Source organism: Oncorhynchus kisutch, linkage group LG24 (assembly GCF_002021735.2).
Source record: "Oncorhynchus kisutch isolate 150728-3 linkage group LG24, Okis_V2, whole genome shotgun sequence".
NCBI classification, from domain to species: domain Eukaryota; kingdom Metazoa; phylum Chordata; class Actinopteri; order Salmoniformes; family Salmonidae; genus Oncorhynchus; species Oncorhynchus kisutch.
In genome coordinates this window covers 45,221,459-45,238,958 of record NC_034197.2, presented here as the reverse complement: position 1 = coordinate 45,238,958, position 17,500 = coordinate 45,221,459, and the positions used below count along the sequence as shown (strand labels likewise).

The 17,500-nt window shown below is 49.5% G+C and overlaps 1 protein-coding gene across 1 annotated transcript in view; it reads left to right on the top strand.

Moving 5' to 3' along the window:
- Window positions 1-17,500, top strand: part of LOC109885021 (NF-kappa-B essential modulator-like) — a 45,939-nt gene that overhangs the window by 15,953 nt on the left and 12,486 nt on the right. The window contains 4 exon segments of the mRNA XM_031803836.1: window positions 894-1,009; window positions 12,856-13,008; window positions 13,101-13,173; window positions 16,478-16,612. Of these exon segments, the coding sequence (XP_031659696.1) occupies window positions 894-1,009; window positions 12,856-13,008; window positions 13,101-13,173; window positions 16,478-16,612 (477 nt within the window).

Here is a 17,500-nt window from a genome sequence, read left to right as displayed (position 1 = left end):
CACACACACACACACACACACTGTACCCAGGTACACACACACACACATACACACACTGTACACACACACACACACACTGTACCCAGGTACACACACACACACACACACACACACACACACACACACACACACACACACACACACACACACACTGCACACACACACACACTGTACCCAGGTACACACACACACACACACACACACTGTACCCAGGTACACACTACTCACACACTGTACAAACAACACTACACACACACTACACACAGGTACACACTACACACACACCACACACACACTGCACCCAGGTACACACACACACACACTGCACCCAGGTATACACACACTGTACCCGGGTACACACACACACACACACACACACACTGTACCCAGGTACACACTACACGCACACACCACACACACACTGTACCCAGGTACACACACACTGTACCCAGGTACACACACACTACACACACTGTACCCAGGTACACACACATTGTACCCAGGTGCACACACACCGGACTTAGTCATTTTGTGTAACAGTCAGTACTACTGCCTGGTCCTTTCAGTACTATCTGTCTGTCTGACAGTACTACTGCCTGGTCCTTTCAGTACTATCTGTCTGTCTGACAGTACTACTGCCTGGTCCTTTCAGTACTATCTGTCTGTCTGACAGTACTACTGCCTGGTCCTTTCAGTACTATCTGTCTGTCTGACAGTACTACTGCCTGGTCCTTTCAGTACTATCTGTCTGTCTGACAGTACTACTGCCTGGTCCTTTCAGTACTATCTGTCTGTCTGACAGTACTACTGCCTGGTCCTTTCAGTACTATCTGTCTGTCTGACAGTACTACTGCCTGGTCCTTTCAGTACTATCTGTCTCTCTGTGTGTTTAGCTGGATAAGGATGTCGAGGCGCTGAAGGCCCAGGTGACGTCTCTCCTGGGAGAGCTGAGAGAGAGACAGAGCTGTTTGGACCGGAGCCAGCAGGACCGCAACATCCTGGACGACAGGTATGACAACTACTGGTCCTGATGGGAGACCGGTTTGGGTTTTACTCTCTACTGGTGCTGATGGGAGACCGGTTTGGGTTTTACTCTCTATTGGTGCTGATGGGAGACCGGTTTGGGTTTTACTCTCTACTGGTGCTGATGGGAGACCGGTTTGGGTTTTACTCTCTACTGGTGCTGATGGGAGACCGGTTTGGGTTTTAGTATATACTGGTGCTGATGGGAGACCGGTTTGGGTTTTACTCTCTATTGGTGCTGATGGGAGACCGGTTTGGGTTTTACTCTCTATTGGTGCTGATGGGAGACCGGTTTGGGTTTTACTCTCTACTGGTGCTGATGGGAGACCGGTTTGGGTTTTACTCTCTATTGGTGCTGATGGGAGACCGGTTTGGGTTTTACTCTCTACTGGTGCTGATGGGAGACCGGTTTGGGTTTTACTCTCTACTGGTGCTGATGGGAGACCGGTTTGGGTTTTACTCTCTACTGGTGCTGATGGGAGACCGGTTTGGGTTTTAGTATATACTGGTGCGGATGGGAGACCGGTTTGGGCTTTACTCTCTACTGGTGCTGATGGGAGACCGGTTTGGGCTTTACTCTCTACTGGTGTTGATGGGAGACCGGTTTGGGTTTTCTTCTCTACTGGTGCTGATGGGAGACCGGTTTGGGTTTTAGTATATACTGGTGCTGATGGGAGACCGGTTTGGGTTTTACTCTCTACTGGTGCTGATGGGAGACCGGTTTGGGCTTTACTCTCTACTGGTGTTGATGGGAGACCGGTTTGGGTTTTCTTCTCTACTGGTGCTGATGGGAGACCGGTTTGGGTTTTAGTATATACTGGTGCTGATGGGAGACCGGTTTGGGTTTTACTCTCTACTGGTGTTGATGGGAGACCGGTTTGGGTTTTCTTCTCTACTGGTGCTGATGGGAGACCGGTTTGGGTTTTAGTATATACTGGTGCTGATGGGAGACCGGTTTGGGTTTTACTCTCTATTGGTGCTGATGGGAGACCGGTTTGGGTTTTACTCTCTACTGGTGCTGATGGGAGACCGGTTTGGGTTTTACTCTCTACTGGTGCTGATGGGAGACCGGTTTGGGTTTTACTCTCTACTGGTGCTGATGGGAGACCGGTTTGGGTTTTACTCTCTACTGGTGCTGATGGGAGACCGGTTTGGGTTTTACTCTCTACTGGTGCTGATGGGAGACCGGTTTGGGTTTTACTCTCTACTGGTGCTGATGGGAGACCGGTTTGGGTTTTACTCTCTACTGGTGCTGATGGGGGACCCGGTTTGGGTTTTACTCTCTACTGGTGCTGATGGGGGACCGGTTTGGGTTTTACTCTCTACTGGTGCTGATGGGAGACCGGTTTGGGTTTTACTCTCTACTGGTGCTGATGGGAGACCGGTTTGGGTTTTACTCTCTACTGGTGCTGATGGGAGACCGGTTTGGGTTTTACTCTCTACTGGTGCTGATGGGGGACCGGTTTGGGTTTTACTCTCTACTGGTGCTGATGGGGGACCGGTTTGGGTTTTACTCTCTACTGGTGCTGATGGGAGACCGGTTTGGGTTTTACTCTCTACTGGTGCTGATGGGAGACCGGTTTGGGTTTTACTCTCTACTGGTGCTGATGGGAGACCGGTTTGGGTTTTACTCTCTACTGGTGCTGATGGGAGACCGGTTTGGGCTTTACTCTCTACTGGTGTTGATGGGAGACCGGTTTGGGTTTTCTTCTCTACTGGTGCTGATGGGAGACCGGTTTGGGTTTTAGTATATACTGGTGCTGATGGGAGACCGGTTTGGGTTTTACTCTCTACTGGTGCTGATGGGAGACCGGTTTGGGCTTTACTCTCTACTGGTGTTGATGGGAGACCGGTTTGGGTTTTCTTCTCTACTGGTGCTGATGGGAGACCGGTTTGGGTTTTAGTATATACTGGTGCTGATGGGAGACCGGTTTGGGTTTTACTCTCTACTGGTGTTGATGGGAGACCGGTTTGGGTTTCTTCTCTACTGGTGCTGATGGGAGACCGGTTTGGGTTTTAGTATATACTGGTGCTGATGGGAGACCGGTTTGGGTTTTACTCTCTATTGGTGCTGATGGGAGACCGGTTTGGGTTTTACTCTCTACTGGTGCTGATGGGAGACCGGTTTGGGTTTTACTCTCTACTGGTGCTGATGGGAGACCGGTTTGGGTTTTACTCTCTACTGGTGCTGATGGGAGACCGGTTTGGGTTTTACTCTCTACTGGTGCTGATGGGAGACCGGTTTGGGTTTTACTCTCTACTGGTGCTGATGGGAGACCGGTTTGGGTTTTACTCTCTACTGGTGCTGATGGGAGACCGGTTTGGGTTTTACTCTCTACTGGTGCTGATGGGGGACCGGTTTGGGTTTTACTCTCTACTGGTGCTGATGGGGGACCGGTTTGGGTTTTACTCTCTACTGGTGCTGATGGGAGACCGGTTTGGGTTTTACTCTCTACTGGTGCTGATGGGAGACCGGTTTGGGTTTTACTCTCTACTGGTGCTGATGGGAGACCGGTTTGGGTTTTACTCTCTACTGGTGATGATGGGGGACCGGTTTGGGTTTTACTCTCTACTGGTGCTGATGGGAGACCGGTTTGGGTTTTATTCTCAGACTCCACATGGAACGATGTCTGTTTTTATAGTTCACTCTGCTACGTCAGTCTCCATCTCTCTGCTATGTCAGTCATCTCACTCCTTGTCTCTGCTACGTCAGTCCTCTCTCTCCTTGTCTCTGCTACGTCAGTCCTCTCTCTCCTTGTCTCCGCTACGTCAGTCCTCTCTCTCCTTGTCTCTGCTACGTCAGTCCTCTCTCTCCTTGTCTCCGCTACGTCAGTCCTCTCTCTCCTTGTCTCTGCTACGTCAGTCCTCTCTCTCCATGTCTCTGCTACGTCAGTCCTCTCTCTGCTACGTCAGTCCTCTCTCTCCTTGTCTCTGCTACATCAGTCATCTCTCTCCTTGTCTCTGCTATGTCAGTCATCTCTCTCCTTGTCTCTGCTACGTCAGTCATCTCTCTCCTTGTCTCTGCTACGTCAGTCCTCTCTCTCCTTGTTTCTGCTATGTCAGTCCTCTCTCTCCTTGTCTCTGCTACGTCAGTCTTCTCTCTGCTACATAAGTCATCTCTCTCCTTGTCTCTGCTACGTCAGTCATCTCTCTCCTTGTCTCTGCTACGTCAGTCCTCTCTCTCCTTGTCTCTGCTACGTCAGTCTTCTCTCTGCTACATAAGTCATCTCTCTCCTTGTCTCTGCTACGTCAGTCATCTCTCTCCTTGTCTCTGCTACATCAGTCATCTGTCCTTGTCTGCTACGTCAGTCCTCTCTCGCCTTGTCTCTACTACGTCAGTCCTCTCTCGCCGTGTCTCTGCTACGTCAGTCCTCTCTCGCCGTGTCTCTGCTACGTCAGTCCTCTCTCTCCTTGTCTCTGCTACGTCAGTCATCTCTCTCCTTGTCTCTGCTACGTCAGTCTTCTCTCTCCTTCTCTCTGCTACATAAGTCATCTCGCCTTGTCTCTGCTACGTCAGTCATCTCGCCTTGTCTCTGCTACGTCAGTCATCTCTCTCCTTGTCTCTGCTACATCAGTCCTATCTCTCCTTGTCTGCTACGTCAGTCCTCTCTCTCCTTGTCTCTGCTACGTCAGTTCTCTCTCGCCTTGTCTCTGCTACGTCAGTCCTCTCTCGCCTTGTCTCTGCTACGTCAGTCCTCTCGCCTTGTCTCTACTACGTCAGTCCTCTCTCGCCGTGTCTCTGCTACGTCAGTCCTCTCTCCGTGTCTCTGCTACGTCAGTCATCTCTCTCGATCTCTCTGTTACGTCAGTCCTCTCACTCCTTGTCTCTGATACGTCAGTCATCTCTCTCCTTGTCTCTTTCCACGAACACCCCTGTCACTCAGCTACCCTGAGTCACAACAACCACTCGCAGGGACAATATGCCCGGTCACATGGTCAGTGCTGTTGATGTTGGTGACAGTATGCACGGTCACATGATGTTGGTGACAGTATGTACGGTCACATGGTCAATGCTGCAGATGTTGGTGACAATATGCACGGTCACATGATGTTGGTGACAATATGCACGGTCACATGATGTTGGTGACAATATGCACGGTCACATGATGTTGGTGACAGTATGCACGGTCACATGATGTTGGTGACAGTATGCACGGTCACATGGTGTTGGTGACAGTGGGCACGGTCACATGGTGTTGGTGACAGTATGCACGGTGTTGGTGACAGTATGCACGGTCACACGATGTTGGTGACAGTATGCACGGTCACATGATGTTGGTGACAGTATGTACGGTCACATGGTCAATGCTGCAGATGTTGGTGACAATATGCACGGTCACATGATGTTGGTGACAATATGCACGGTCACATGATGTTGGTGACAATATGCACGGTCACATGATGTTGGTGACAGTATGCACGGTCACATGATGTTGGTGACAGTATGTACGGTCACATGGTCAATGCTGCAGATGTTGGTGACAATATGCACGGTCACATGATGTTGGTGACAATATGCACGGTCACATGATGTTGGTGACAATATGCACGGTCACATGATGTTGGTGACAGTATGCACGGTCACACGATGTTGGTGACAGTATGCACGGTCACACGATGTTGGTGACAGTATGCACGGTCACACGATGTTGGTGACAGTATGCACGGTGTTGGTGACAGTATGCACGGTCACACGGTGTTGGTGACAGTATGCACGGGCACATGATGTTGGTGACAGTATGCACGGTGTTGGTGACAGTATGCACGGTCACATGATGTTGGTGACAGTATGCATGGTGTTGGTGACAGTATGCATGGTGTTGGTGACAGTATGCATGGTGTTGGTGACAGTATGCATGGTGTTGGTGACAGTATGCATGGTGTTGGTGACAGTATGCACGGTCACACGGTGTTGGTGACAGTATGCACGGTCACACGATGTTGGTGACAGTATGCACGGTCACACGATGTTGGTGACAGTATGCACGGTCACACGATGTTGGTGACAGTATGCACGGTCACATGATGTTGGTGACAGTATGCACAGTATGCACGGTCACATGATGTTGGTGACAGTATGCACGGTGTTGGTGACAGTATGCACGGTGTTGGTGACAGTATGCACGGTCACATGATGTTGGTGACAGTATGCACGGTCACATGATGTTGGTGACAGTATGCACGGTCACATGATGTTGGTGACAGTATGCATGGTCGCACGATGTTGGTGACAGTATGCACGGTCGCACGATGTTGGTGACAGTATGGACGGTCGCACGGTGTTGGTGACAGTATGCACGGTCGCACGGTGTTGGTGACAGTATGCACGGTCACATGATGTTGGTGACAGTATGCACGGTCACACGGTGTTGGTGACAGTATGCACGGTCGCACGGTGTTGGTGACAGTATGCACGGTCACACGATGTAGGTGACAGTATGCACGGTCACACGGTGTTGGTGACAGTATGCACGGTCACACGATGTTGGTGACAGTATGCACGGTCACACGATGTTGGTGACAGTATGCACGGTCACACGATGTTGGTGACAGTATGCACGGTCACATGGTGTGGTGACAGTATGCACGGTCACATGGTGTTGGTGACAGTATGCACGGTCACATGATGTTGGTGACAGTATGCACGGTCACATGATGTTGGTGACAGTATGCACGGTCACATGATGTTGGTGACAGTATGCACGGTCACATGGTGTTGGTGACAGTATGCACGGTCACATGGTCAGTGCTGCGGATGTTGGTGACAGTATGCACGGTCACATGATGTTGGTGACAGTATGCACGGTGTTGGTGACAGTATGCACGGTGTTGGTGACAGTATGCACGGTCACATGATGTTGGTGACAGTATGCACGGTGTTGGTGACAGTATGCACGGTCACATGATGTTGGTGACAGTGGGCGCGGTCACACGGTATTGGTGACAGTATGCACGGTGTTGGTGACAGTATGCACGGTCACATGATGTTGGTGACAGTATGCACGGTCACACGGTGTTGGTGACAGTATGCACGGTCGCACGGTGTTGGTGACAGTATGCACGGTCACACGATGTAGGTGACAGTATGCACGGTCACACGGTGTTGGTGACAGTATGCACGGTCACACGATGTTGGTGACAGTATGCACGGTCACACGATGTTGGTGACAGTATGCACGGTCACACGATGTTGGTGACAGTATGCACGGTCACATGGTGTTGGTGACAGTATGCACGGTCACATGGTGTTGGTGACAGTATGCACGGTCACATGATGTTGGTGACAGTATGCACGGTCACATGATGTTGGTGACAGTATGCACGGTCACATGGTGTTGGTGACAGTATGCACGGTCACATGGTCAGTGCTGCGGATGTTGGTGACAGTATGCACGGTCACATGATGTTGGTGACAGTATGCACGGTGTTGGTGACAGTATGCACGGTCACATGATGTTGGTGACAGTATGCACGGTGTTGGTGACAGTATGCACGGTCACATGATGTTGGTGACAGTGGGCGCGGTCACACGGTATTGGTGACAGTATGCACGGTGTTGGTGACAGTATGCACGGTCACATGATGTTGGTGACAGTGGGCACGGTCACATGATGTTGGTGACAGTATGCACGGTCACATGATGTTGGTGACAGTATGCACGGTCACATGATGTTTGGTGACAGTATGCACGGTCACATGATGTTGGTGACAGTGGGCACGGTCACATGGTGTTGGTGACAGTATGCACGGTCACAAGGTGTTTTGGTGACAGTATGCACGGTCACATGATGTTGGTGACAGTGGGCACGGTCACATGGTGTTGGTGACAGTATGCACGGTCACATGATGTTGGTGACAGTATGCACGGTCACATGATGTTGGTGACAGTATGCACGGTCACATGATGTTGGTGACAGTATGCACGGTCACATGATGTTGGTGACAGTATGCACGGTCACATGATGTTGGTGACAGTATGCACGGTCACATGATGTTGGTGACAGTATGCACGGTGTTGGTGACAGTATGCACGGTCACATGATGTTGGTGACAGTGGGCGCGGTCACACGGTATTGGTGACAGTATGCACGGTGTTGGTGACAGTATGCACGGTCACATGATGTTGGTGACAGTGGGCACGGTCACATGATGTTGGTGACAGTGGGCACGGTCACATGATGTTGGTGACAGTATGCACGGTCACATGATGTTGGTGACAGTATGCACGGTCACATGATGTTGGTGACAGTGGGCACGGTCACATGGTGTTGGTGACAGTATGCACGGTCACATGGTGTTGGTGACAGTGCACGGTCACATGATGTTGGTGACAGTATGCACGGTCACATGATGTTGGTGACAGTATGCACAGTCACAAGGTGTTTTGGTGACAGTATGCACGGTCACATGATGTTGGTGACAGTGGGCACGGTCACATGGTGTTGGTGACAGTATGCACGGTCACATGATGTTGGTGACAGTATGCACGGTCACATGATGTTGGTGACAGTATGCACGGTCACATGATGTTGGTGACAGTATGCACGGTCACATGATGTTGGTGACAGTATGCACGGTCACATGATGTTGGTGACAGTATGCACGGTCACATGATGTTGGTGACAGTATGCACGGTCACATGATGTTGGTGACAGTATGCACGGTCACATGATGTTGGTGACAGTGGGCGCGGTCACACGGTATTGGTGACAGTATGCACGGTGTTGGTGACAGTATGCACGGTCACATGATGTTGGTGACAGTGGGCACGGTCACATGATGTTGGTGACAGTATGCACGGTCACATGATGTTTGGTGACAGTATGCACGGTCACATGATGTTGGTGACAGTGGGCACGGTCACATGATGTTGGTGACAGTGGGCACGGTCACATGGTGTTGGTGACAGTATGCACGGTCACATGGTGTTGGTGACAGTGCACGGTCACATGATGTTGGTGACAGTATGCACGGTCACATGATGTTGGTGACAGTATGCACGGTCACATGATGTTGGTGACAGTATGCACAGTCACAAGGTGTTTTGGTGACAGTATGCACGGTCACATGATGTTGGTGATAGTGGGCACGGTCACATGGTGTTGGTGACAGTATGCACGGTCACATGGTGTTGGTGACAGTATGCACGGTCACATGATGTTGGTGACAGTATGCACGGTCACATGATGTTGGTGACAGTATGCACGGTCACATGATGTTGGTGACACCGATGCTGATTTCTACTTTGTTCTTTAATTCCACTATTAGTTTGTGTATCTTACTGTCTGCAAAAAGCTAGTTGTTTTTTTCTTAGCAAGTTGTGTCTAAAATAAATCTCTTTCACCACTAATCTGTAACCAGATAGCTAATGCCGCCTGATCCGGAGCTGTTACAGACCTCGATCAGCATGTTGCTGTATATCAGACAGGAAGCCTTCGTGTTTTTGCTACGTCAAAGCTATAGTAAGAGAGAACATTTAATTTAACATGAATTAGGGTCCACTGGGAAACACATAATGTATTACCACCATAGTGTTTTATATATACACTGCTCAAAAAAATAAAGGGAACACTAAAATAACACATCCTAGATCTGAATGAATGAAATATTCTTATTAAATACTTTTTTCTTTACATAGTTGAATGTGCTGACAACAAAATCACACAAAAACTATCAATGGAAATCAAATGTATCAACCCATGGAGGTCTGGATTTGGTGTCACACTCAAAATTAAAGTAGAAAACCACACTACAGGCTGATCCAACTTTGATGTAATGTCCTTAAAACAAGTCAAAATGAGGCTCAGTAGTGTGTGTGGCCTCCACATGTCTGTATGACCTCCCTACAACGCCTGGGCATGCTCCTGATGAGGTGGCGGATGGTCTCCTGAGGGATCTCCTCCCAGACCTGGACTAAAGCATCCATCAACTCCTGGACAGTCTGTGGTGCAACGTGGCGTTGGTAGATGGAGTGAGACATGATGTCCTAGATGTGCTCAATTGGATTCAGGTCTGGGGAACGGGCCGGCCAGTCCATAGCATCAATGCCTTCCTCTTGCAGGAACTGCTGACACACTCCAGCCACATGAGGTCTAGCATTGTCTTGCATTAGGAGGAACCCAGGGCCAACCACACCAGCATATGGTCTCACAAGGGGTCTGAGGATCTCATCTCGGTACCTAATGGCAGTCAGGCTACCTCTGCGCCCCCCCCCCTCCCCCAAAGAAATGCCACCCCCACACCATGACTGACCCACCGCCAAACCAGTCATGCTGGAGGATATTGCAGGCAGCAGAACGTTCTCCACGGCGTCTCCAGACTCTGTCACGTCTGTCACATGTGCTCAGTGTGAACCTACTTTCATCTGTGAAGAGCACAGGGCGCCAGTGGCGAATTTGCCAATCTTGGTGTTCTCTGGCAAATGCCAAACGTCCTGCACGGTGTTGGGCTGTAAGCACAACCCCCACCTGTGGACGTCGGGCCCTCATACCACCCTCATGGAGTCTATTTCTGACCGTTTGAGCAGACACCTGCACATTTGTGGCCTGCAGGAGGTCATTTTGCTGGGCTCTGGCAGTGCTGCTCCTCCTTGTACAAAGGCGGAGGTAGCGGTCCTGCTGCTGGGTTGTTGCCCTCCTACGGCCTCCTCCATGTCTCCTGATGTACTGGCCTGTCTCCTGGTAGCGCCCCCATGCTCTGGACACTACGCTGACAGACACAGCAAACCTTCTTGCCACAGCTCTCATTGATGTGCCATCCTGGATGAGCTGCACTACCTGAGCCACTTGTGTGGGTTGTAGACTCCGTCTCATGCTACCACTAGAGTGAAAGCACCGCCAGCATTCAAAAGTGACCAAAACATCAGCCAGGAAGCATAGGAACTGAGAAGTGGTCTGTGGTCCCCACCAGCAGAACCACTCCTTTATTGGGGGTATCTTGCTAAATGCCTATAATTTCCACCTGTTGTCTATTCCATTTGCACAACAGCATGTGAAATGTATTGTCAATCAGTGTTGCTTCCTAAGTGGACAGTTTGATTTCACAGAAGTGTGATTGACTTGGAGTTACATTGTGTTCCCTTTATTGTTTTGAGCTGTGTGTATATATATATATGAAGAACATTTAGGAGTGTTGTTTTTCAACAACATTATACCATCTAATACTGTCAAAAATGAAAAATATTGTAATGTGATATTTTAGCCACATCACCCAGACCTGTGTGTGTGTGTGTCAACAAGTTGCCTAAGCTTTAGCTGTCTCAGTGAGTTCACTAAGCTTGTGGCATGCAGACAACTCTGGTTCCAAACCCATGTTATGTTTCATTGAGGAAATGTGGATACCTAGTCAAGTTGTACAACTGAATGTATTTAACTTAAATGTGTCTTCCGCATTTAACCCAACCCCTGCCTTAATCGACATCCACGTCTTCAGCGCCCAGAGAACAGTGGGTTAACAGCCTTGCTCCAGGGCAAAACGACCGATTTTTACCTTGTCAGCTCGGGGATTCAATCCTGCAACCTAGCTACCTGCCGTCCCTCTAGGCTACCTGCCGCCCCCTCTAGGCTACCTCCCGCCCCTCTAGGCTACCTGCCGCCCCTCTAGGCTACCTGCCGCCCCTCTAGGCTACCTGCCGCCCCCTCTAGGCCACCTGCCGCCCCCTCTAGGCCACCTGCCGCCCCCTCTAGGCCACCTGCCGCCCCCTCTAGGCCACCTGCCGTCCCTCTAGGCTACCTGCCGTCCCTCTAGGCTACCTGCCGCCCCCTCTAGGCTACCTGCCGCCCCCTCTAGGCTACCTGCCGCCCCCTCTAGGCTACCTGCCGCCCCCTCTAGGCTACCTCCCGCCCCTCTAGGCTACCTCCCGCCCCTCTAGGCTACCTGCCGCCCCTGTAGGCTCCCCTTGTTGTGATGACTGTAGTGGTGGAGACTCTCCTTGATGTGATGAGGTAGTGGTGGAGACTCTCCTTGTTGTGATGAGGAAGTGGTGGAGACTCTCCATGATGTGAGGACTGTAGTGGTGGAGACTCTCCTTGATGTGAGGACTGTAGTGGTGCAGACTCTCATTGATGTGAGGACTGTAGTGGTGGAGACTCTCCTTGTTGTGATGAGGTAGTGGTGGAGACTCTCCTTGATGTGATGAGGTAGTGGTGGAGACTCTCCTTGATGTGATGAGGTAGTGGTGGAGACTCTCCTTGATGTGATGAGGTAGTGGTGGAGACTCTCCTTGATGTGATGAGGTAGTGGTGGAGACTCTCCTTGTGATGAGGTAGTGGTGGAGACTCTCCTTGTTGTGATGAGGTAGTGGTGGAGACTCTCCTTGATGTGATGAGGTAGTGGTGGAGACTCTCCTTGATGTGATGAGGTAGTGGTGGAGACTCTCCTTGTTGTGATGAGGTAGTGGTGGAGACTCTCCTTGATGTGATGACTGTAGTGGTGGAGACTCTCCTTGATGTGATGAGGTAGTGGTGGAGACTCTCCTTGATGTGATGACTGTAGTGGTGGAGACTCCTTGTTGTGATGAGGTAGTGGTGGAGACTCTCCTTGATGTGATGAGGTAGTGGTGGAGACTCTCCTTGATGTGATAAGGTAGTGGTGGAGACTCTCCTTGATGTGATGAGGTAGTGGTGGAGACTCCTTGATGTGATGAGGTAGTGGTGGAGACTCTCCTTGATGTGATGAGGTAGTGGTGGAGACTCTCCTTGATGTGAGGACTGTACTGGGGTTGTAATTTTGTGTAGGCAAAACAAAACACTTCAGTCAGACAGGGATTTCCTCAACAGGCACTCACTACACGCACTGCACTCTCTCTCTCTGTGTGTGTGTGTGTGTGTGCAGGCTGAGCAGTACTCGGGAGTCATTGGCAGCATCAGAGAGAGAGATGGAACAACAGAGGAAGCAGCATTCTGTGACGGTAGACAAACTACTGCTGCAGACACACAACCTAGAGACCGCCCTGAAGACTGACCGCCTGGTTATTACTGAGGAGAGGTACACACACACACAACCTAGAGACTGCCCGCCTGGTTGTTACTGAAGAAGTACACACTAATCCATATTGTGATAATAATAATGTCTTCCAGAAGGAAGCTTGCCCAGCTGCAGCACGCCTACACCTGTCTGTTTAAGGACTACGACTCCAAACTCAAGACTGAGGTGTGTGTGGCAGAGGGTGTGTGTTAGAGATCGACCGATTAATCGGAATGGCCGATTTAATTAGGGCCGATTTCAAGTTTTCATAACAATCGAAAATCGGTATTTTTGGGCACCGATTTAGCTGCTTTTATAATAAAAATACAAAATATATATATATATATTTTCACATTTAACTTTTATTTAACTAGACAAGTCAGTTAAGAACAAATTCTTATTTTCAATGACGGCCTGGGAACAGTGGGTTAACTGCCTGTTCAGGGGCAGAAAGACAGATTTTTAACCTTGTCAGCCCGGGGTCCCAATCTTGCAACCTTACAGTGAACTAGCCCAACACAATAATGACCTGCCTCTCTCTCGTTGCACACCACAAGGAGACTGTTAGAAGCCAAGGTAAGTTGCTAGCTAGCATTAAACTTATCTTGTAAAAAACAATCAATCATAATCACTAGTTAACTACACATGGTTGATGATATTACTAGTTTATCTAGCGTGTCCTGCGTTGCATATAATCGATGCGGTGCGTATCGTTGCTCCAATGTGTACCTAACCATGAACATCAATGCCTTTCTTAAAATCAATACACACAATTATATATTTTTAAACCTGCATATTTAGTTAATATTGCCTGCTAACATGATTTTATTTTAACTAGGGTAATTGTCACTTCTCTTGTGTTCTGTGCAACAGAGTCGGGGTATATGCAGCAGTTTGGGCTGCCGGGCTCGTTGTGAACTGGGTGAAGACTATTTCTTCCTAACAAAGACAGCCAACGTCGCCAAACGGGGGATGATTTAACAAAAGCGCAATCGTTGCTTGACTGTACTGAACCATAAACATCAATGCCTTTCTTAAAATCAATACACAGAAGTATATTTTTTAAACCTGCATATTTAGTTAAAAGAAATCCAGGTTAGCAGGCAATATTAACCAGGGAAATTGTGTCACTTCTCTTGCGTTCATTGCACGCAGAGTCAGGGTATATGCAACAGTTTGGGCCGTCTGGCTCGTTGCTAATTAATTTGCCAGAATGTTATGTAATTATGACATAACATTGAAGGTTGTGCAATTTAACAGGAATATTTAGACTTAGGGATGCCACCCGTTAGATAAAATACAGAACAGTTCCGTATTTCACTGAAAGAATAAACGTTTTGTTTTCAAGATGATAGTTTCCGGATTCGACCATATTAATGACCAAAGGCTCGTATTTCTGTGTGTTATTATGTTATAATTAAGTCTATGATTTGATATTTGATAGAGCAGTCTGACTGAGCGGCGGTAGGAGGCAGCAGGCTCATAAGCATTAATTCAAACAGCCCTTTCGTGCGTTTTGCCAGCAGCTCTTCGCTGTGCTTCAAGCATTGAGCTGTTTATGACTTCAAGCATATCAACTCCCGAGACTAGGCTGGTGTAACCGATGTGAAATGGCTAGTTAGCGGGGTGCGCGCTAATTTAGTTTCAATCGGTGACGTCACTCGCTCTGAGACTTGGAGTAGTTGTTCCCCTTGCTCTGCATGGGTAATGCTGCTTCGAGGGTGACTGTTGTCAATGTGTTCCTGGTTCGTGCCCAGGGAGGAGCGAGGAGAGGGATGGAAGCTATACTGTTACACTGGCAATACTAAAGTGCCTATAAGAACGTCCAATAGTCAAAGGTTAATGAAATACAAATGGTATAGAGAGAAATAGTCCTATAATAACTACAACCTAAAACTTCTTACCTGGGAATATTGAAGACTCATGTTAAAAGGAACCACCAGCTTTCATATGTTCTCATGTTCTGAGCAAGGAACTGAAACCTTAGCTTTCTTACATGGAACATATTGCACTTTTACTTTCTTCTCCAACACTTAGTTTTTGCATTGTTTACTTGATGCTAAATTGATTTTATTGATGTCTTATATTCAGTTAAAATAAGTGTTCAGTATTGTTGTAATTGTCATTATTACAAATAAATAAATACAAATCGGCCGCTTATTTTTTTTTTTGGTGTTTTTTTCCCCCTGCTTTTTTGGCCCTCCAATAATCGGTCGACCTCTAGTGTGTGTGTGGCAGAGGTTGTGAGTGTGTGTGTGGCAGAGGTTGTGAGTGTGTGTGTGGCAGAGGTTGTGAGTGTGTGTGTGGCAGAGGTTGTGAGTGTGTGTGTGGCAGAGGTTGTGAGTGTGTGTGTGGCAGAGGTTGTGAGTGTGTGTGTGGCAGAGGTTGTGAGTGTGTGTGTGGCAGAGGTTGTGAGTGTGTGTGTGGCAGAGGTTGTGTGTGGCAGAGGTGTGTGTGTGGCAGAGGTTGTGAGTGTGTGTGGCAGAGGTTGTGAGTGTGTGTGTGGCAGAGGTTGTGAGTGTGTGTGTGGCAGAGGTTGTGAGTGTGTGTGTGTGGCAGAGGTTGTGAGTGTGTGTGTGTGGCAGAGGTTGTGAGTGTGTGGTGTGGCAGAGGTTGTGAGTGTGTGTGTGTGGCAGAGGTTGTGAGTGTGTGTGTGTGGCAGAGGTTGTGAGTGTGTGTGTGTGGCAGAGGTTGTGAGTGTGTGTGTGTGGCAGAGGTTGTGAGGTGTGTGTGTGTGTGGCAGAGGTTGTGAGGTGTGTGTGTGTGGCAGAGGTTGTGAGTGTGTGTGTGTGGCAGAGGTTGTGAGTGTGTGTGTGTGGCAGAGGTTGTGAGTGTGTGTGTGTGGCAGAGGTTGTGAGTGTGTGTGTGTGGCAGAGGTTGTGAGTGTGTGTGTGTGGCAGAGGTTGTGAGTGTGTGTGTGTGGCAGAGGTTGTGAGTGTGTGTGTGTGGCAGAGGTTGTGAGTGTGTGTGTGTGGCAGAGGTTGTGAGTGTGTGTGTGTGGCAGAGGTTGTGAGTGTGTGTGTGTGGCAGAGGTTGTGAGTGTGTGTGTGTGGTGTGGCAGAGGTTGTGAGTGTGTGTGTGTGGCAGAGGTTGTGAGTGTGTGTGTGGCAGAGGTTGTGAGTGTGTGTGTGGCAGAGGTTGTGAGTGTGTGTGTGGCAGAGGTTGTGAGTGTGTGTGTGGCAGAGGTTGTGAGTGTGTGTGTGGCAGAGGTTGTGAGTGTGTGTGTGGCAGAGGTTGTGAGTGTGTGTGTGGCAGAGGTTGTGAGTGTGTGTGTGGCAGAGGTTGTGAGTGTGTGTGTGGCAGAGGTTGTGAGTGTGTGTGTGGCAGAGGGTGTGTGTGTGTGTGGCAGAGGGTGTGTGTGTGGCAGAGGGTGTGTGTGTGTGTGTGTGTGTGTGTGTGTGTGGCAGAGGGGGTGTGTGTGTGTGTGTGGCAGAGGGTGTGTGTGGCAGAGGAAGAGACAACAGTCACTAATAACACCATGTGTGTGTAGGGAGGAGACATGGTTGTTCGTCTGGAGGAGGCAGAGAGAGCTCTGGCTCTGAAACAGGATCTGATTGACAAGCTGAAGGAAGAGGTGGAGCAACAGAGAGGATCTCTAGAGACCGTTCCTGTTCTCACTGCCCAGGTACAGACACTCACCCCTGTTCTGCTTGCCCAGGTACACACACTCACCCCTGTTCTGACTGCCCAGGTACACACACTCACCCCTGTTCTGACTGCCCAGGTACACACACTCACCCCTGTTCTCACTGCCCAGGTACACACACTCACCCCTGTTCTCACTGCCCAGGTACACACACTCACCCCTGTTCTGCTTGCCCAGGTACACACACTCACCCCTGTTCTGACTGCCCAGGTACACACACTCACCCCTGTTCTGACTGCCCAGGTACACACACTCACCCCTGTTCTGACTGCCCAGGTACACACACTCACCCCTGTTCTCACTGCCCAGGTACACACACTCACCCCTGTTCTCACTGCCCAGGTACACACACTCACCCCTGTTCTCACTGCCCAGGTACACACACTCACCCCTGTTCTCACTTCCCAGGTACACACACTCTCCCCTGTTCTCACTTCCCAGGTACACACACTCTCCCCTGTTCTCACTTCCCAGGTACACACACTCTCCCCTGTTCTCACTTCCCAGGTACACACACTCTCCCCTGTTCTCACTTCCCAGGTACACACACTCTCCCCTGTTCTCACTGCCCAGGTACACACACTCACCCCTGTTCTCACTGCCCAGGTACACACACTCACCCCTGTTCTCACTGCCCAGGTACACACAACCTCTACTATCTACCCATTACCCTGGCATTACAACCTCTATTCTCTACCCATTACCCTGGCATTACAACCTCTATTCTCTACCCTGGCATTACAACCTCTATTCTCTACCCTGGCATTACAACCTCTATTCTCTACCCTGGCATTACAACCTCTATTCTCTACCCATTACCCTGGCATTACAACCTCTATTCTCTACCCTGGCATTACAACCTCTATT